The sequence below is a fragment of the Pseudorca crassidens genome, chromosome 17, assembly GCF_039906515.1.
Source record: "Pseudorca crassidens isolate mPseCra1 chromosome 17, mPseCra1.hap1, whole genome shotgun sequence".
Taxonomy (NCBI): domain Eukaryota; kingdom Metazoa; phylum Chordata; class Mammalia; order Artiodactyla; family Delphinidae; genus Pseudorca; species Pseudorca crassidens.
In genome coordinates this window covers 19638832-19660574 of record NC_090312.1, presented here as the reverse complement: position 1 = coordinate 19660574, position 21743 = coordinate 19638832, and the positions used below count along the sequence as shown (strand labels likewise).

The window sequence follows — 21743 nt, the reverse complement described above, 5'->3', positions numbered from 1 at the left end:
TACCAAAAACTCTCAATCTGTGAGTCAAGAATTTAAAATCAAAATATCTGTATTGTACATAATATGAAAACCCTAATAACTAAATAGTAAATGGTAAACAATTCTTTCTATTGATAAAATGATTATGGGCATATATTTCTAAAGCATTACCTTTAGTATAGTCAACAACTGCTTCCAAAGCTGCTATCCTGATGTCCACAAAGTGGCCATATTCTGCGTAAGATTTAAAAAGAGCTGGATCACTTGGCACATGGCCATTCTTCTGAAGCACTCGTATGGCTCTCAAACAACTAGGAAAATGTATTTACAGTTAAATACTCTTTTAAACTTGTTTCCAAGGCATTAGAAATTAATCCGTAACAGTAAGCTGAAAAATGAATGTAATTTGAATCCACTTTTTAATTTTTTAACATTCAATTTTTGCAATGACAATAAAAAACCCTATTAAAAGAAAACTAATTTCAAAACTTTGGAAATTCAGTTTCAGGTATTTTAACTGGAACACACTTCAGAAAAATGTATTTAGCATAAAACATAACTTAAATAAAGTATTCTCTCCAAAAGTTTTAGTAATACATATATAGTTTATTCACTAGTATATATGGAAAGTTGAAACTGTTCATAATGTTGAATGGGTAAATCAACTTTTTTTTAGCGAACTCCTCATGAAATAGACAGAACTTGTCGACAGTCATACATACAAAGTTGACAGAAGCCGTAAAAGAAGCCTAACAATAAACTAATAATATAATATAATAATATTATATTATAATTATTATATAACTATTATAATTATACAATAATAAACAATAAACTATAATAGAGTTTAAATTATATCCAATGGGATAAAAGATTATGCAGACATCAAATACAATGCTTATGAAGAATTTCTGATGACATGAGAAAGTGTTTATGATATAAGCAGAATATAAAAACTATATATACAATATGGCAAATAATTTAAAATTTATATAGTTACCAGAGGAAAAAATTTAGAAGGCCATTCTCCAAAATAGCAATAATTTATCCATGGGTGGTAGAATCATATAGGATTTTCTTTTACTTTACTATATTTCCCAATTCTCTATGCAAATAAATTTCTCTTATAATTATGAAAGCAAATAACTTTAAGAAACAAATACGAAGAATCATCATACCTGACAGTGATGGTGTGTCTATAACTCGGAAGAAGTTTTTCCATATTCAAAAACCTAGTGATTTCTTCAAGAATGAGTCGCACATCCGGATTTAAATTATCCAAAGTTCGAACTTCATTATTCACACTGACTGCAGGCGTAACAGAGTTGGCAAGGGCATCAATCATTTCTGCACGATAATAGTTATCTGAAAACTAAGCCAAAAAATAATTACGAGAAGACAACAGAATTTACATGTCTATTCAAAAGTTAATAAAATAAAATATGATAACTTAAAAACATAATTCATCTGAAAACATAAGCAAGTTTTCAGGTTAGTATTCAATTCCGTCCTTTGTATAGAGTCACACAGTGGAAAAAAGAGTGAAAGAGGTCTACTAATTAGAAATACATTACTTTACTTGACAAATGTTTACTACATGTAAGACACTCTCATAGTAATCTAGCCAGATTCCTCTAAAAGGAAGACCACAGTCCACAAATCCTGCTGGTAATACAGAGCTTCAAATCAGCTATTTCAGTGCTCTATTCTCATCTAAAACATCCAACCAAGGGTCACCAGATAGTTGAAGAAAGCATTAACATAAAGAGAGACCAGAACAAAGTGGGAAAAGTGACTTGGAGGAAATAAGAGTATACAAGGAAAAGAAAACCAGTAGAGGGAAAAAAATTCAAAAGTGACCATTAATATTGTCTGAGAAGTAACCAATGATATCCCTTCCAACAGGATAATACATTTTTTAAAAAAAGAAATATGCAGAGAATCAGAATAAAAATTAAATTGGAATATAAAATTGAAAAAAACTCCAAAAATTTTGAGCAAAAAAAAAAAAGATAAAAAATAGGAAAGAAAGCACAAGGAAGTTGGAAGGCTGGTGTAGAACACATGACATACAAATAATAGGAGTTCTAGCAAGAGAAGCAGAGAAAAGGGAGGAAACCATCCAAAAAAACAAATAAAAATTCCTAAATCCATATCCCAGTCAATTCCCAGAGAAGCAATTTATTGAAAGCAATCTGGGTGTGGTTTGATTTAAACTCAGCAACTCAGATGCTCTAGTCTAGAAATCTGAACATGGAGCAAGCAAATTAATTACTTCTATCAGCAGTGTTGGGATTATGCTGTGGCAAAACAAACTGCTAGGAGACAAAGGAAGAAGACCTGGCCCCTTCTGACTTCCACCATGGAGCCAGAACCTCCAACTGACACACATAATGGCACAGTCCCTAAACATTCCTATGTTCGAATACCAGGTAGGAAAAAAAACAAGGCACATAAAAACAAACAAAACCAAAGAAAAAATACTCCACAAGTATTCACCATGGACGAGTTTTGTTTTCAAACTGTTCTAATGATTAAAAAAATTAATCTCTATAACTTCAGTCAACCTTTTCTCTACGGTTTCTAAGTTTTGTTTCACACTCAGAAAGGCCATTTGCATTCAGAGATCATTTAAATAATGTTCATAGGTTTTCTCCAAGTATTTTTATAGTTTCATTGTTACCTCTGATAACTACTTTGCTAACAAAGCAAAAGACCATTTACTTAACCATTGTTTCTGAACTAAGTATTCAGAGCACAGAATAAATTCAGAAATTAAAAATGAGACAGGGATGTGGATGAAGTACAAAAACCAAAATATTTAACATTTACCCCTCAGACCATATCCAATTCTCACAGACACTATACTCCTAATCGAACAGGCTAGATTATCTGATCACCCCAAAGTCAAGTGAAGAATAAATAATTTGTGAAACACAACTGGGGGGGTGTGGGGGCATTTAGTACATACAGCAAAACTTCCCACAAAAAAAAACAACTGAAGGCATCAACGTCAACGTACTGCAGCAAAGGCTGACTGAAGTTTTTTGTTTTTTTTTTTTTTTCTTTTTCGGTATGCGGGCCTCTCACTGTTGTGGCCTCCGTTGCGGGGCACAGGCTCCGGACGCGCAGGCTCAGCGGCCATAGCTCACGGGCCCAGCCGCTCCGCGGCATGTGGGATCCTCCCAGACCGGGGCACGAACCCGCGTCCCCTGCATCGGCAGGCGGACTCTCAACCACTGCGCCACCAGGGAAGCCCATCTGACTGAAGTTTTTAACAATGATCGTTTGGTATCAGGAATAGTTCAACCCATGTTCTGCATACTTATTTAAGAAGACAAATTTCATAAATGTATATATGATTTATTAGAAATATGTTAGAAATTCATGCGTATATATAAAAGATTTTCATATAAAATGACTAATAACCAGGCTTGAAAGGGATTTAATTTTAGTCTTCTTGAAAACTAAGTTATCTAGAATATTGAATTTAACGCTCCTGCCCAATTCATGAGATGTTAAAATTTTAAAAAATATCTTCCCACCCCCAAATCCCAACTTCTTTTTGGCATTTAATGTTCTGTATTTCTAATTTAATCTTAATCCCAGAAAAATCTTTCATTTCTTCTCATGCACTTTATATAGTGAACCTTTTTTAAAAAATATGCTTAACCAAAGCCCTCAGAGACAAATCATTAGTGGTTGGAAGTGAAGTACTTTAAAAACAAACATAAGAAAATCAATGAACTATTCTTAGGCACCATCCAATCACATCTTTTCTTCCAGTTTTAATCCATTAATCTGCAAATCTTTAAATAACAACAAAATCTTTTTCTCTCAACAATAATTTTTAAGTTTTGACATCAGACAAATCTAGGTTTTGCTCCTGGCCCTACCGCATATATGACCTTGAGTAAATCTGTTAGCTTTTATTAGCTTCTATCTCCTCAAATGGAAACTGAGATAATTATAGTGTCTATCTCAGAGGTCTGATGAAGATCATATTAATCAAGTTTTGGTACAGGTCATGGAACATACAAAAAACTAGCTATTATTACTGTTGTTATTATTTGCATTTATTCTGTCCTTAATATCTTCAGGGATTAAGATGTATGCTAGTCTTAATTGAAGACAATTATATCTTCAAAAAAAGAAATTCACGTGTAGGTGAAGAAAGCAATACTATAAGTGAAAGTCAAAACAAACCAGCAGATTAGGAAGGAAAGAATCTTACAAAATCTTTTTTAACAATATTCAAAAATGGAAAGAAAGTGTATCAGCTATAATGCATTCTTTAAAGAAATAATTTTTTTAAGGACTCTCAAATCATTTGAATGTTACTCTACTGACTTAAAGAGGAAAATTTTGCCTTCTTGATTTTTCACTATAAATCACCATTTGTAAATAAAACACTTGTGACTTTTTAAAATTTAATTAATTAATTAATTTATTTATTTGTGGCTGCGTTGGCTCTTCGTTGCTGCGCATGGGCTTTCTCTAGTTGCGGCAAGTGGGGGCTAATCTTCGTCATGGTGAGTGGGCTTCTCACTGCACTGGCTTCTCTTGTCATGGAGCACGGGCTCTAGGCACGCAGCCTCAGTAGCTGTAGCTCGCGGGCTCTAGAGTGCAGGCTCAGTAGTTGTGGTGCACAGGCTTAGTTGCTCCGCGGCGTGTGGGATCTTCCTGGACAAGGGCTTGAACCCATGTCCACTGCACTGGCAGGGAGATTCTTAACCACTGCGCCACCAGGGAGGTCCACTTGTGACTTTTTTTTTTACTGTTGTAATGTTTTATTAAACTTCTCATGAATTCAACTTATCCTACAAGTTACATGTGTCATTATATGTGCTGTTCCTTCTGCTCAGAGTAACCTTCCTAGACTGGCCCTACTCAGACTGGGAAAATCCTATTGTTTATGACTCAGTTCGAGGGTCACATCTTATGTACAAAACTTCCCTGAGTGTCTCTCTATACCCTTGGAAGAAGGCACTACTTCCTCTGAATCTCCCTAGAAATTTGTGTATACATACCTCCACTTTAGCAGTTATGAATAACCTGTTTACCTATCTGATTTCCCCATTAGGCTGAATCCTTAAGGCCCCAGAATCAGACTGTGATATGCAGCAGTTCTTCAATAGACGTTTAATTTAAATGAAATTCCAGACAGCAACTACCATGCATTCTTTCTATGTAACGTGGTATACCGCCTAGCATAGCATATATTCTCAAGAACACTTGCTGATGGTTAGAATGATAACAAGTAAGGTGAAATAACTTTTGAAGCATGGCATTCAATAGCAATTTACTAAATAAATGAATAAAACACACATAATGGTAAAAAAGAAAAAAGTCAAATTCATCAATGAACAAGTTATCCCAAGAGGAACTGTTTTCTGGGTATCACTTGATAAAAGAAAAAAGGAATAAAAATAAAATTGAGCTGTCAGACGTCACCAAAACAAAAGTTAGCTGAGTTCCCAAAATTTGATGTACTTCTATCTCCACGTTATAACAGCATACAGAACATTTAAAAACCAAGTAATCTTGGTTTTCATGTACTGATTATAATAAATCATGTTTGTATATTTCTTTCTCTATAAATTTCAAGTACAATGGACACAACAATGATTTCACAGTCTAAATATTTCTTTAAAAACAAAATATCACTGGCTACTTTTATAATACTAAGGTATCTTACCTTATTTTTTCTGTTGTCATTGTACTTGATTAAGTCTAAAATAAATGTTAAGACTTCTTTGGGACAAAGGTTATGAACATCTCTCAATAAAGCCATCGCAACTGGCATAGTCTACAAAAAAAAAATTTTGTTTAATTTTCATTACTACAATTCAATGAAGTATATGCTGAAACAGGGTTACTCTGGGGCTGACACAGGTATCTGGATGGACTCCAACCCCCACCGATTCCTACCCCTCCCACTGGGAACATGTCTCAAACATGCTAACAAAGGAACTGAGTAGGAAACCAAGGGGAAAGCTGCATAACTGGATACACTCTGTAGCCCATTTGTCAGAAGAGGTATGTGTAATGTAAATTCAGTTCCGTGTTTTACAAGGGACAAGGTATGGGCTTTAACATTAGATAAGACCATTGTTCAACTTCTACACCACTGCCTATTAAGATGGATTATTATAGCTAGTTGCTTACTGGGCAGGAGTCTAGTTTCCTCACAACCATTTTCAGGATTAATGGATACAGTGGCTGGAGGCATGTGGCAGGCAGACAGTAGAGTTCAATCACCAGTCTGAGAAGATACTGATTCTCCAGTACCACTGCCCCATTCTCAGCCTAAGGAAAAATGGTAAATTATCTAAAATCCAGCTTAACTTTCTCCTCTCCAAATTTTCATAGGCAACTTTTCTAAGGAAGTAGAAGCCTGACTCACAGTGGTAACCTCTACCAGTAAAACCAAGCTATTCAAACTCGAGGCAGAACTACAGACAAATAGACATCACAGTCCCCAGTACACAGAGAGATTTGGACTACCCCGTCTTCTGATTCAAAATAACTATTCCCTCTAAGCTGGGGGACAGAAAGTAGCAGGACTCCTTTGCTTGCTTGAAGGACCAGAAGCAAGGGGACGGTCAGTGCTACAATAGTTACTATTAATGCTGTAAGAACTGAGGGAAAGTTTTTTTTCCATAGAAATAGGACTTAAATTTGATTTAAGCACTAATCCTCTCTCTCTCTTTTCTGCCACTAGAAGTATTATGTGAAAGGTGAACTAGTCTAAAAGCACTGCTTTTCCAATTTTTTTGACTGTAACCCACAGTAAGAAATACATTTACATCCCAGCCTCACACACACACACACGTCATGTATACAAAGTAAAAAATAAAACAAAAAAAACCTTACACCTACCCTTATTTCATGTGTCGCATTCTGATACTGCCTATTGTTTTCTTTTATTTAAAAAAAAAAACTTCCAAATTGATTTCATGACCCCCCTCATTAATGGATCACAACTCCCAATCTGAATATTGATCTCAGGTATATGGAAGTACAATGGCATAATGAAGGGGACACATTCGGTAGTCAAAGAAATTAACTTGCTTTCAGACCATACATTAGTGAAATGGCAATAGAGAGCTGAGCAACATGTTCAAGTACTATGAAATGCTCGGTTCTTTAAAATAACAGGATGCCTCAGACTTCTTTGATCACACCAATATTGGCTTTTCCCAAACCCGACCTCCTGAATCTGTTCTGCTGATGAAATTCACTATCAATATGTCATGACTTCCACTCTCAGCATGTGGCTGGGTAATTCTTTTCACATTTCTCTCCATCACATACAAATCTCACCTTGCTTAACATTCCCCTCAACATCTATCATTTCATTTACTTTTAATCTGCTTTCTACCTGCCTCAGAAAAAGGAATGTTCTTATCTTTTCTAAAATTAACCTCACAACTATGTCCCCACCCACTACTAATAACTTCAGAATTTGCTCTATCTTATGTTTTTTATATTTACTTGCTCCCAAGAGATGAATATTTCATCTCTGCTTCTCCACTGGTTCCTTTCTCTGTGCCAAACATGCCTCAAGCTTTTTCTCCCTCTATACAAAACAAAACCTGAAATGTCCTTTCTCAGCCTTGCTTTATCCTCAACCTGTCACCTTTCTCACACTCTTCAACACCAAATCATGAAAGAATAGGCTTCATTAGTTTTTTTCTACTTCAACTTTACTCCTCCTTGTAGTTAATCCAGTTAATCTAATCTGGGCCTTCATTACTAACTTACTCAAAATATTTTACAAATGACTTCCAAATTGCCCAAATGCTGACCACCCTGCCATTCCCACATCACTTCCTAAAACAGTGGCTCTATCACACCACCACTTTCTAAATTACCATTTGTAAAAAACTTGCTATTTGATAAGAATATAGTACGAAACACTTCACATGCTTGATATTATTTAATTTTAAAAAAAGATAAATTTACAGTTGAGTAAACTGAGGCTTAGAGAGTTAAGAAACTTGTCCTCTTGCAAACTGCTAGTGAGCAGCAGAGCTGGGACTGAAACTAGAGCTGTGTGCTGTATTGTCTCTGACTCAGAAATGCTGTCCACATCCTACAAGGATGGCCATCAGAAGGACCCACCCATACCTCCATCCCCCATGTAACCAACCAAAAAGTCAAATTATCCATTTCTACTTACTTTAGTATTAATATGGACAGTGACTTACTCGCACACAGTTCATAAAATCAATGAACAACTGAAACTTTGGAAAACATTTTAGGAGCAAAAAGAGAACACAGACAAAATCATTTATAAGAAAGTAAATAATATTTGAAGAGTCCCCAGGTTAAAATGAGATATACAGATATTGGCAAAAAACAATCATAAGAAAACTAGAAGGGAGACTGTACCTTCTGTAGAAAGTAACTTTGAAAGCTCATAAAGTTGTTTGTTTTCACAATGTTTGGACAAGTTTTACAACAAAACATCCTAGTGAAGAGTGACTTCATGGCTGGTGGTCCTGTCCATGTGCTCACCATTGAATTTGCAATCTGCAAGTAATTAGAAAATGAAGTAATTTGACCACCATGGAAAACATATTTTTAAATAAATAAAATAGCTTTCTAAAAGTTATCAATACAATCGGATTCATTTTTAACAATTTCAGTTCTTAGAAATTTAATACATTTTAGCTTCTCATGATCATTTCCAAGAAAATGTATATAAATACATTTATATATTTATAAATATATATAAACTCTACCTCCCCTAAAATTCTTATGTACACTTGTAACTGTTTTCAACAAGTTAGTTTCTAAACTGGAGCACTCTTCTTATGTTTTAAGAAAACTTGTTTGCAAAGACTTTATTCTGAGTAAGTTTTGTCCATTTAGGCAGATGCAGTTCTAAAGTTTTAAATTTATCAGATAGAAACATCACCATGGATTTTAAATAAGGCTTTTAAATCTACCCTAATTTAAAAATAAGCAAGTACAGTGCTACCACCTAAGTCTGTAAGAACACTTTACAAAAAAATCCACATCTTGCTATTGATACTTTTAGTGTATATAAAAATCATGTCTGAAAAGAATGAAATTATAATTAACTTCAAATAAGTCTATAATTTTACAGATCTGCTAAGAATTTTGCATGTGAGAATCACGAAGAACTTTATAGGAGCAATGAAATTACATCCTTAGCAGATGATTATCAAAGAAAATCACATTTTCCCTCATATATCTGAGTAGATGTAGGAATCAAACTGCTCACTAGTTACCATTAGAGATAAAACAAGTCTAAACCATTATGATCTGTTGAAATGCTGGACAAGTGGATTTAGCAGGGAGGAAGGCAAGAGAGTTACTATATGGGAATGAACCTAGTACCAATATGCTTTTTAAATACCTGGAACCCAGTATTTCTGGCCAAATATTTGTCTGCATTTTCTGGCTTTCATTTGTTCTACCTTCAGGGGTTTTTTTGTATCTAAAGAAAAATATGTAGTTTTCTTAATAAATTAACTTTTCTATTACGTTAAATAATAGAACCTATCATTTTAAATTCCATATCCCTAATATTGATTACTAAGCTCAAACCAACAAGAAATCACCACCACAGTGGGATAATTAAGATGAACTGATTTCATGTACTACAATATAAAATATCACTCAAACCAAGGAATTTCTTACATTCTTTGCTTTAACAATTCTTTGGTCGGCAATCCAGTAAAATGGGAAAATTCTCTTTGGTTTTAAACTCAGTTTAACAACTATAAAATTTTAGTGCATTATTTATTTTCAGGTCAAAACGTGTTTCTTCAAATCAGCCTTGTTAAAAGCATTTGGCAAAAGCTTTCAAGAGACCAACCACCAAGTAAAATTAAAGACTACGGTGAATTTTAATTCACCTTTAGAGATAATTTTGTTTTTTTAAAATACGCATCAGCCATCTTGTTTTCTTTCTACTGTACATAATCTCACCTTTGCAAGGCAGAAGCAAGCTGACATTCTCACGCGGTAGAAACACTGCTCCTGTTCTAATATGTCAGTTAGGGCAAGCCGAGATGCTGGAGTGGGGAACTTTTCCAAGGCCAAAATGGACTCTTGCTGTGCCACAACATCCCTCTCATAGCGGAGCTGATACTGCCACATAAAATCTGCTTGCTCAAATTCTACTTTCCTCAATACCGACATGTCTGGGTCTATCCTTATCCACAGCAAAGGAGAATCAGCACTGAAAGAAAATATAATTTTCTTTTTTATTTATTTTTTCAATTTCATATGTTTATAAAAAACAGCATTTATTAACCAGATTCCCTTCTCCATGCAGTTTTACTGCGTTCATGTTTTTAAAGATCACGTTGACAATTTTCTCATTATGTTTAATATGAATTTCAAGTTTCTCACAATGTCCATCTATATGGATCCTTTTTTTTATAAATTTATTTATATATTTGTTTTTTTTTTGGCTGTGTTGGGTCTTCGGTGCTGCACGTGGGCTTTCTCTAGTTGCAGCAAGCGGGGGCTACTCTTCGTTACGGTGTGCAGGCTTCTCTTATCACGGTGGCTTCTCTTGTTGCAGAGCGCGGGCTCTAGGTGCGGGCTTCAATAGTTGTGGCTCGCGGGCTCTAGGCGCGGGCTTCAGTAGTTGTGGCTCGCGGGCTCTAGAGCTCAGGCTCAGTAGTTGTGGCGCATGGGCTTAGTTGCTCCACGGCATGTGGGATCTTCCTAGACCAGGGCTCGAACCCGTGTCCCTGCATTGGCAGGCGGATTCTTAACCACTGCGCTACCAGGGTAGCCCTATATTGATCTTGTTGAAACAAAAAAATCCATCTGAAAATATTAATTTGGGGATTTTGATTAGTGATTGTATGATGTGAAAAGGGGAAATTGGACCAAATTTCTTCATTTTACTTCCTAAAGTCTAATACTTGCCAATGGCTATAAATGCCACTCTTTATGAGACATCAATCTGTAACTAAAATAAACATTTCTTTTTTTTCTTAATTAACTAATTTATTTATTTGGCTGCATCCAGTCTTAGCTGTGGCACACGGGATCTTCGTTGCGGCATGCGGGATCTTTACTTGCGGCATGCAAACTCTTAGTTCCAGCATGCGAACTCTTAGTTGTGGCATGTGGGATCTAGTTCTCTGACCAGGGATCGAACCCAGGCCTCCAGCATTGGAAGTGCAGAGTCTTAGCCACTGGACCACCAGGGAAGTCCCAGATAAACTTATTTCTTATTAATTTATTAAATTAATTTGTTTAGCTGACTTGTTTTTTAAAAAATGCTAGACTCATGATCATTTTTATCAAACAAAGTTCTGAAATCATAGTTCAGAGGTATAGCATAAATTTATCCTCATGTACCTCTCAAAGTAACAAGAACAGTTTTAAAAATCTAGTCTAGAGACTTCCCTGGTGGTCCAGTGGTTAAGACTCCACACTTCCACTGCACAGGGCTCGGGTTTGATCCCTGGTTGGGGAACTAAGATTTCTCATGCCGCCTGGGGCGTGGCCAAAAAAGAGAAAAGCAACCAGCCTAAAAATCTAGTCTAACACTCTTATCAAAGAACACCACCTGAAATATAAACTCAATTCAACAAATACTACTGGGTACTTACTACAGGCAAGGACTTAATATGGAAAGATTATATAAACTGTGTAATAAATAGAAGTGATATTTGGTAACCAAGTTAGTAAATAATTACAGATGTTTTATAAAAACTACACAGGCACAATATGGATGGGCGAAATAAACTCTGAGCTACATTATATTTAAAAATAAAATGCCTGTCAATCAATAAATATTACCACAAAATTTTTACAATGATATTTAAATTGTTTTTTGCAAACATAGCAAGTCTCAAAGTGCCCTGGGGCTTTGTCCAAAGACAAAGAAAACCAATAACATCTGAGAACTCACTGGAAATGCAAACTATCACGACCCACTAGTGAAGAGCTGGGTCAGAAACTGAATTTTAAGAAGATTCCCCAAGTGACTTACACGCACTTCAGTTTGAGAAGCAATGCTCTAGAGGCCACGAGGGAAGCAAGAAAACTAATTCAAGGCTACTTCCTCTGAATTTCACCTGGGCCAGGCTAGATTCACTTTTCTCTCTTTGATTAATTATAATTTTATGTTAAAATTTGTTTTCAACATAAGGTTTTTATTGCCTTCTAAAAGTATTAAATGTACTAATTTCAGGACATTTACATACTTTTAGATGTAAATATATTACAAGACAAATGAGAATGCAGAAAATGTTATATCCTTAAACTTAAGTAACTAACTTACTCCATTGCAGAAAGATCCATGTCAACTTCTTCTCCATTCATCAGTGGAATTTTTTTCTTCTTATTCCTACATTTAAGGAAAAGGAAGTCTGAAAATTGTGACATTTCCAATTCTGAAAACAGATAAAGAGCAGCTGAAGTTCAAATTAAGAATTTCACATAGTGTTGAAAGATATCCTAAGGAGGAAGAGATAGAAAATGTAATGGAATTTAAACACCACAAAACCTGTCTATTTTGAAACTGAAGGGAATGAAGTAAATGATATTAAAATGTCTTCCTGATCAAAGTTTAACAAAAATCAGAAATATACAACTAAATGTTAACTTAAAACATATATATATTCCCAAAAACTGGTACCTGGAAGTTTTATACAGAAAGATAAGAGATCTACCAAATAAGGAAATCCTTTATAAAAAACGAAAAAATAACCAGGCCTGAAATGAGACATGAATAATTCTGAACATGTTATGTACATGCAAGGTGCTGTCCTATATGAAATAAAGCAAGTGGTAAACCACAAAACATCTTAACAGTACTAATTAATATGTATAATTAATTAATATGCACAAGATTTAAGATAAGCCAAAACAAAAGCAACTGCTTCCATGCAAATTACTCCTGAATCATAAAATCTACTGGACACTACACTAAATGCATGGTCACATGAGGACAAAATAGGAAAAGAGAGCACAGTCTTTTTATGTTCCTCACACCAAAGGATACATAAATGATGTGCTATTACTACAGAGAAAACAAAACAAAGGAAATATTATGAAAAGGGTAGCAATCAGATGTTCTCAATTTCAAAGGTGCACAGGACAAAAAGAAGAAGAATTTCACTTTGAACTAAGAAAGAATTTTCACAGAGAATGATTACAGAGATTTCAGAATCAAGTTCTCTAAACGCCTTCAAAATCAACTGACATTCTTGTCTGTGTGAGATAACCTAAGTATAGTCATAAGTATAAGACTTCTGTCCCTGAAATTTTGATATTACTACACATTCCTTTCACTATTCAGAGCATATGCTAATAGCTGAATTAAAAAACAAAAAAAGTGGTAAAGAAAAAATATATTAAACAAAAGATGAACCATTGGACATTTTTTAAGTAAACTGGTAACGTGCCTTTGAAAGACATCAAGAATGTTCTTTCAGGGCATGGTGATACAGAGAAAAGGGAGAGTAAAGGAGACGTAGTAAAGAAGATGCAGGGGCTTTTCGTGACATATGTATTCAGCTACTCTCCTTATAGTCAATGATCATTTCCCCAATATTTTCTATAGACATTAATCAAATGAGACTAATAAGAATGAACCTAAGAGATTTGTCTTGAAGTTTTCCTGGCTCCAAAAACTCGAACTTCCATTCCACTTCCCCCTGTCCCTACAAAATAAGGATTCCCAAACCTAAATTTTAAAATTAATTATTTAATTCTAAGGATACAAATGTTGTCAAGAACAGAAAGCAAATAAAGAATGTTTGGGGACTTCCCTGGTGGCACAGCGGTTAAGAATCTGCCTGCCAATGCAGGGGACACGAGTTTAAGCCCTGGTCCGGGAAGATCCCACATGCCACACAGCAACTAAGCCCGTGCACCACAGCTATTGAGCCTGTGCTCTAGAGCCCACAGGCCACAACTTCTGAGCCCGTGTGCTACAACTAATGAAGCCTGCACACCTAGAGTCCACGCTCCGCAACAAGAGAAGCCACTGCAATGAGAAGCCCGCGCACAGCAACGAACACCCAACGCAGCCAAAAATAAATAAATTAAAAAAAAAAAAAAAGAACGTTTGGTAATACTAACTTGAAGTAAAAGGGGGGGGGGGAAATACTAGATAACATGTTCTCTACTTAAAAATTAGGTATACATTAGGGTTTTTATTTTGGCATTTTAATCTGTGAGACTGAAGTTTATAGTTATGATCCAATGCCTACCTTCTGCTTTTGGAATGGCAGGGTATATCATGTTTAAGACTGTTTTCTTCAATTTGCAATGTATGATTGAAGGATCCATCTAACTCCTGTACTGTCACTTTAAGTGGTCCCTTTAAAAAGAAACATACTGTTCAAAGATAGTACTAGAAAAAAAACCAATGTGTGTTCTTATGTGTACAGGTATATATGTCAAGATATAATATAACACTATACAAGACCTCCATGTGGAGACACAGAAAGGCAGCTGGTACCAGAGCTGGGGATAATTGGGAGAATTTGTTTCCTCCAAGATCTGTATCAGCAACCCTCTTCTCCCTTCCCTGACGGTGTTTTCTCAATTTCATTCTTTGCAAACAAAATCTCACTATGAAACTTCCAACCAGCTCCCCAACCATAAACCCTTCCTTTATTTAAACTGGCGAGAAAGCAGTGCAGGAGGCCATTTTGGAAAAAAACCTTACCACATATTTCTGAGTTCCAGGAGATGTATAATCTTGTTTTATTTCCAATTCCAAGACATTTCGTTTTCTATTAAAGGCAAAACTTCCATAAAATTTTACCACTCCGCTCTGGTCTCTGAAGAATTGTAAAGGAATTTTTGCATACTAAAATAAATACGTACTAAACAAAATAAATTATTCATTAGGGTAGTAATAATTTTCAAATGCATTCCCCCCGGTTCAAAGCTTAAGAGCGTACTCCACTCTAAACCAGGTGGCAAAGTATTCAAAATTCTTGTGAAAAATGTTTCCCCAGATTTAAAAAGAAATTCTGAAACATTAAGAAATTAGTTTTTTTGAAAGAAGCAAAACCACTCTACTGGGTTATTAATATAGTGCCTTGAAATGAAAAAAATGTAACAATTGAAAAGTTCCAAGATACCACTCAAATTGTGCCAACCTCTAACCACATCTAGAAGTCACCAGACCACTGCATCTTACAAGTAATCCTACAGGCCTGTCTGGTGGATTATTTACCTCCCTCACCATCAAACCTATTGCTATACTCACACATTAAAAGGTACTTTAAAATTATGCCAAATTTTACAAATACAGATGTGTATGTATGTGTGTCTCAATACTTAGTAGGCACCTTAGAGGAAATGATTTACAGTTCCTGGTTATTTCTACTATTACTTACCTCCTTTCATCCCGCAAAGCCCTTTTCTTCCTCCTTCCCCTTATACACATAACCTTCCCTCCTTTGCTGAACTGCTATTGAAAAGGATACACCCACTGCTTTATTAAAGGCTGGATGTCTTTGCCAGAGACATTCGAGATGGATTTCAAAAATCCAGATGTGGAAACCAACATCTGACTCCACATATGTGACTGGAACTTCTGAGATGAAGCAGTACTAGCCAAACTTAGCAGTTTATTGAAAACCTGCAAGAATCAAAGTATCATTTAGTTTGTATAAGATAATATACATTGCTTGCAATTCTGTACTATTCCCACTTTGCATTATAACTTTATTACAGACAATTACAAAAGACAATTTCACATTTACTTCATTGATTGTTTTAATTAAAGACTATTAGCAGTGGAAGCATGAAAAGATTTAAACAGCCAGACTATAAAATCATTCTTCCTCTAAATATAATTGAATTTTAATGACATCCTGGCCAGACAATGAATACTGTGTTTTTAAGAGCTATAATACTATACAACACCTATAACATATTGTGCTACGAGCTTTACATAGGAACCATACGTTCTTTAAGAAGTTGAGAACACTCATTTGCATTTATACCACTCTAAGAAGTGAACCGGCTCTTTACAGACCACATCTCATTTAATATTTCTGTTCATTAAAGGCAAGATAAAGGACAGAAGGATTCAAGAAACTTAACTTTAAGGCAAATTTAAAATGCTTTTTAAAAAAAGATTACTAAAAAGTTATTTTCCACTTACCTCTAAGAATATTATCAATGGAAAAAGAATAGCTGAACATTTATAATACAACTGGCTTTCTATTACCTCAACTAGTACATATCAACTATTTCCACCAAGCTTAAGACATATGGCAGAATTTAGCGATAGCAAAAATAACCATCTTTTAGATAAATGTGCTTTTTTCTATTGAAAATATTTGTAAATGGCACTTCATCCTTAATATTCTAAATAATGCCAAACACAAAATCATAGCATAAACAGGTTTTACTTTTAACCTCACATTTTAGTTTTATCTTCATAAAAATCCTGCATTAAGTGGGTCAAGTATTCATACCCACTCTACATCTGAGGAAACACAAACAAAAAGAACAGGTTACTTACTGGGCAAACGGCTAATTGGATGCCCTGACTCCTATTCTACAGAATAGTATTCAGATTATATACATATAGAACAGATCTTTCTTTACAATTGTTAAGTTCTTTAATACTTACTTGTAACATAAATTCCATACTGATCCTGTTTTCAATCAATCTCATTACAAGGTGAGCTTTACACTGAAACATAGTGTAGTATTCCCAGGAAAGCGTATGTGGATGCTTTATGGAAAAGTGTAGATGGGATGCTGGACTAAAAAAATAAACAGATTTAATATAACAAATTTGAATTAAATAAACAATAAATTTCATAGCTACATCAAGACAATAAATCAAAAACCTCATGGGAATACCTTAGCAGTTTCCTTAATATGAGAGCAACGAAGACTAGGAAACATCTAAAAATAACTTAACTAGACATAAAGGAAAATCTGAATGAACAGAAACACATGCCAACCTCCTGGTAGGAAGACACAATAGTGTAAATATTTCAATGCTTTCCAAATTCATCCATACAATCAATGCAATTCCAATCAACAGCCCCAGGTTAAAGCATATACAAAAAACATTCAAGATGGATTATATATCTTAAACAAAAACAACTATAAAAGTACTAGAAGAAAATGAAGGAAAAAAATTTCTTTCATAATTTTGGGGTGGGAAAAATCTTCACAAGGAAAAATATAAAATCCAGAGGACATATAGACCAGACTATGTAAAAATTAAAAATTCTGACATGAGATCATCAGTAAATTAAAAGATAGGTACAGTCTGTAGAAAATATTTACAACATACATGAACATTTAAGGTGTTTATACTTTATTATTTCAAATAATGCTACAGTGATTATCTTTTCATACATGTGCAGTATTTCTGTATGGCAAATATCTAGGAGAATAATTTCTATATGATAACATACTCAGAAGTTGAATTGCTGAATCTAAAAATTACCCATTTTAAAATTCTGATCAGTACTAACAAATTACCCTTCAAAATCAGTGTACCAAATTATACTCTCACAATCAACGTGTAAGAATAGTCATTACACTTCCTTAAAAAAGCATGGCATACTGAAATATAAAATTTTGTAATTTGATATTTGAAAAATTACTTTTTTTTTTTTTGCAGTACACGGGCCTCTCACTGTTGTGGCCTCTCCCGTTACGGAGCACAGGCTCCGGACGCGCAGGCTCAGCGGCCATGGCTCAAGGGCCCAGCCGCTCTGCGGCATGTGGGATCTTCCCGGACTGGGGCACGAACCTGTGTCCCCTGCATCAGCAGGCGGACTCTCAACCACTGCACCACCAGGGAAGCCCGAAAAATTACTTTTATACTCCACTATTACTTCTGGGCTTATGGACAGCAATATGAAAAAGGTTAAATAAATTCCAAGGTATAATGGAATACTATATAGCATATAAATAGAACAAAGTAAATTCACATACAGTCACACAGAATGCTTGCCAAAATACAGATACGGTTAATTTTTAAAAAAAAGAGAAGTACACAGTAACACGCATGACTAAATTGTATTTTGTAACTGCCATATACACATAAATAAAGACCAGAAAAAAAAAAGAGGTCTGGAATATACCAAATTTATAATCAGGTTATCTCCAAGGAGAGGAAGTGATGGGAGTGAGAAGTGGTAAGAGGGCTAAAAAAGATCTTTTACTTTTTACTCCACATGCTTCTGAACTGTCTTGTTTTGAATCTCTTCAAAGAGCATGCGTTCATGTGTTGCTTTTATACATAAATTTTGAAAATCAAACATACAAAAGGAACTAAATAAATGGACAGAACAAAGGTAAAAGCATTTAGTGTAAATAATTATTTACACACAATGGGAATGCTCTAATTATATGCTGGGAAACTGCCATATAGCAGGCAGTCAAGAGAAGAAAGTGAAAGGAACTAACATTTTAATGAGTGCATACTATGTATAAAGCTTTACCTCAAGTAATCCTGGCAACCAACATGGTTAAGATGGATAATCGTTGTTTTACACGTTAAAACGCACACACTCACAAAGGTTATACAATTTTCTAGGCTCACAAAAATCAGTAACTACAAAAATCCAAGTCGGTCTAACTCCAAATTCCTATGCCTTGCCACTGACCTAATCTTGTCTCAGTGACCATACTTCCACCAAAGAAAAGACTACTGATTATACAACTTGCAGTTTCTTAACCTTTGTTGTACTTTTAGACACTTGGGTAGTCTGGTTAATCCTACGGACCACAGAAAAAACTGCTTTTAAATGTGCACAATAAAATACACAGGTTTACAAAGGAAACCAATTATAATGAAATACAGTTATCAAAATATTTTTTAAAACTATGACATTACCAACATATGTGCTAGTTTATTAATGCATTAAATAACAAGACCTAGCAGTGGTCTACTGTACTAATTTTAAGGTAATGAGTGCAAAGAATATTTCAAGATACTTGCTAACAATTAAAATGTGACAAGAAAACATCCACGATTTCTACTGTTGACAAAGTCACAGCACTGTCTGTTACCTACAGTCATAATTAAAAGAAATATAAAATTTCAGTTAATGGTGAGTAAAAAATACAGAAAAACTTTCTCATCCAATTCAATCCATATTCCCTTAGGGAATTAATGGACCCTAGAACAAATAAGAATCCCTGCTAGTACCATTATGTTGTTATAAGTGGTTGTCTCAGTGACTTGCTAAAAAATAGAAAGGGAAAGAAAAGAAGGAAAGTGAGAAAAAGGGAAATAAAAGGAAAGGGGGGGGGCTTCCCTGGTGGCGCAGTGGTTGAGTCCACCTGCCGATGCAGGGGACATGGGTTCGTGCCCCGGTCCGGGAAGATCCCACATGCCGCGGAGTGGCTGGGCCCGTGAGCCATGGCCGCTGAGCCTGCGCGTCCGGAGCCTGTGCTCCGCAACGGGAGAGGCCACAACAGTAAGAGGCCCGTGTACCGCCAAAAAAAAAAAAAAAAAAAAAGAAAAGGAAAGAGTAAATAAGTGTCTAGGTAGCTGACCATTCAGATAAACAGGTATAGGTAGGATGTGTTGATGCTGAAATCATCTACTTAGCCTTTTCTATTATTTTTAAACATTTATGAGAATAGTACAATATATTAGCATTAGGAAATTAACATGAAAAAAGAAAAAAGCTTTATTATTTTTAGTCTTTTTTTAATGCTTAAATCCATTTACAGTCATCACATGCAATAGTAATGAAAGGAGTAATTAGAATACTACCGATGTCTATGGGCTCAGTATTATTACAGACCATTATTAACACTTCTTTGGCCTGTGTGGGCCTCCATACACATACAAGTGATCCTAAAAGATTAATCCCATAAAACAAGATTTGTAGTATCTCTGAACAATAAACATACTTATCCTTCTCTTTTCCTCCACCAAATATGGGATGTAATAAAACTCCACCAGTTTTTAGTTCATATGCCACTATTTTGTCCAGCTCCTTAAAAAAGACATAAAAATAGGGGTCAGTGAAAATTATTTTACATATCAAATTTTAGAATTCAACTGTGGTTTCCAATTTCCTGGAATCAGAATGTAAATTTCTGAAAATAAATGAAATGTATTTGAAGGGTAGTTTATGTTATAAACAAAGCAGACTACACAACTGGCCGAATGATAGAGCCAAAAAACCTTCTCTACTTTGTGACTTTAGGGCTGGCCAGTAGCCTGGCAAGTTTTCCTAATGGCTCTCCCCAGCCTCTCTGACCTGTTCTCCAAGTTTATTTCTTCCTTCTCTGTATTTTGCTTCTGGTGGAGGATTTAAGCAAGTAAAAACAAATAGGGATAAAATTATGACAGGATCTATAATTTTAAAACTTCTCTAGTTTTCTTTAATATGACAGATCAAAATGAAAAAATAAAAGTTTAAGTGGAAAAAGACAACACAACTGTGCTGGAAATTCATGACTAGTTTAGGTAACATACAAGCAGTACAGAGAAGTGGGAAAAATCATAATGAAGTGGTTAAAAGCCGGGTTTGAATCCTGGCTCTACTACTTACTAGCTGTGTAACTTTAGCCAAATAACTTAACCTCTCTGTGCCTCAGTTTCCTTATCTGTAAAATGCAAATAATAAGAGTAGTTAGGAGGATTAAGATAGTTACTATTTATAAAATGTTTGTAACAGTGCCTGAAACACTTTAAGTTTTTGAAATTAAAAATGGACTCTTCAGTTCTAGATGTATGAATCTTTCATAGTTCTCAATATTTGAAATATTTTGCAATTACTTTTTGGTTTACTTAAGTTTAGGTTTAGATGGTGAAGGTATATAAAATGAGAAAAGGAGGATAGAGGGGGTCTATTTAATAAGGCTATTAAAGGCTGAAATTTTTCCCCCTGAGAGGTGAGAAGACAAACATGATATGATTAAAATGTATATGAACAGAATGGGCTAGGCAAAATACAACTGACTTTCTCTTTTTGGCCAAATCTTTAAATAATGGGAAAAGATGTGAAAATGACAGAGAACATAAATACACTGAAGGACTAGCCAACATACAATAAGTACTTATTATGATGTAGGCACTATGCACATTACACGTATAACGTCTCACAATCCCTGTCCATACTAGTAGTAGCAGTAGATACTACTAGTAGTAGTAGATACTACTACTACTTTACTCTCCTTATACAAAAGACGCTTGGAAAGATTAAGCAAGATCATAAATAAAGCTTGTGAATGTCTGAAGCAAAATGAAAAGCAAACTGACTCCAGAATCTAGGTTCTCAGCCTAAACAAATTTAGAAAGCACAAAATTACATTAAAAATGACTACTATGAGGAGCTGGAATATATCTAACAACTAACTTGATGTTTAAGGAGCTTAAATATTCTCGTCCTTAGCAAAAAAGTCTTTGGAGGCCAACACTGACAATGGAAAGCAGATAAAATAGACCATTAGTCTTTCTCTGTAAAATGCTTCTCATTTTGCTGGAAAAACTCAAGGACTTTCAAATGACAGTAAGTATTTTATAGTTACTAAAAAATAAAGGGCACACGACTTGAAAATCTGGAGAACACTAACATGTCTTATTGACTTCTAAGTGGAAAATGGATCTAGTTGCTTTTACCTCTTTAATCCAATGGCGATATTCATTAACACCAAAAGTTTTTTTCATCCAGAGACCATAAATATAGCCTGAAATTCCCTTCAATACCCATTCATCAGACCTAAACAAAAAGTCAAATAATAATACATTATTTTATATATTTTTAATATAAATAAAATATAATAAATTTTATTATTTT

The 21743-nt window shown here is 34.8% G+C and overlaps 1 protein-coding gene across 6 annotated transcripts in view; it reads right to left on the bottom strand.

The window, feature by feature from the left end:
- TAF2 (TATA-box binding protein associated factor 2) overlaps positions 1-21743 on the bottom strand; it is an 83048-nt gene that overhangs the window by 34943 nt on the left and 26362 nt on the right. For all 6 annotated transcript variants that reach the window (XM_067711402.1, XM_067711399.1, XM_067711401.1 and 3 more), the window contains 12 exons: positions 21566-21665; positions 19849-19934; positions 16589-16724; positions 15432-15586; positions 14663-14777; positions 14202-14311; positions 12266-12331; positions 9946-10198; positions 8377-8517; positions 5678-5788; positions 1158-1351; positions 151-290 (listed from right to left, as the gene is read on the bottom strand). In XM_067711402.1, coding sequence (XP_067567503.1) covers positions 151-290; positions 1158-1351; positions 5678-5788; positions 8377-8517; positions 9946-10198; positions 12266-12331; positions 14202-14311; positions 14663-14777; positions 15432-15586; positions 16589-16724; positions 19849-19934; positions 21566-21665 — 1607 coding nt within the window. The remainder of the gene's footprint in view (positions 1-150; positions 291-1157; positions 1352-5677; positions 5789-8376; positions 8518-9945; positions 10199-12265; positions 12332-14201; positions 14312-14662; positions 14778-15431; positions 15587-16588; positions 16725-19848; positions 19935-21565; positions 21666-21743) is intronic.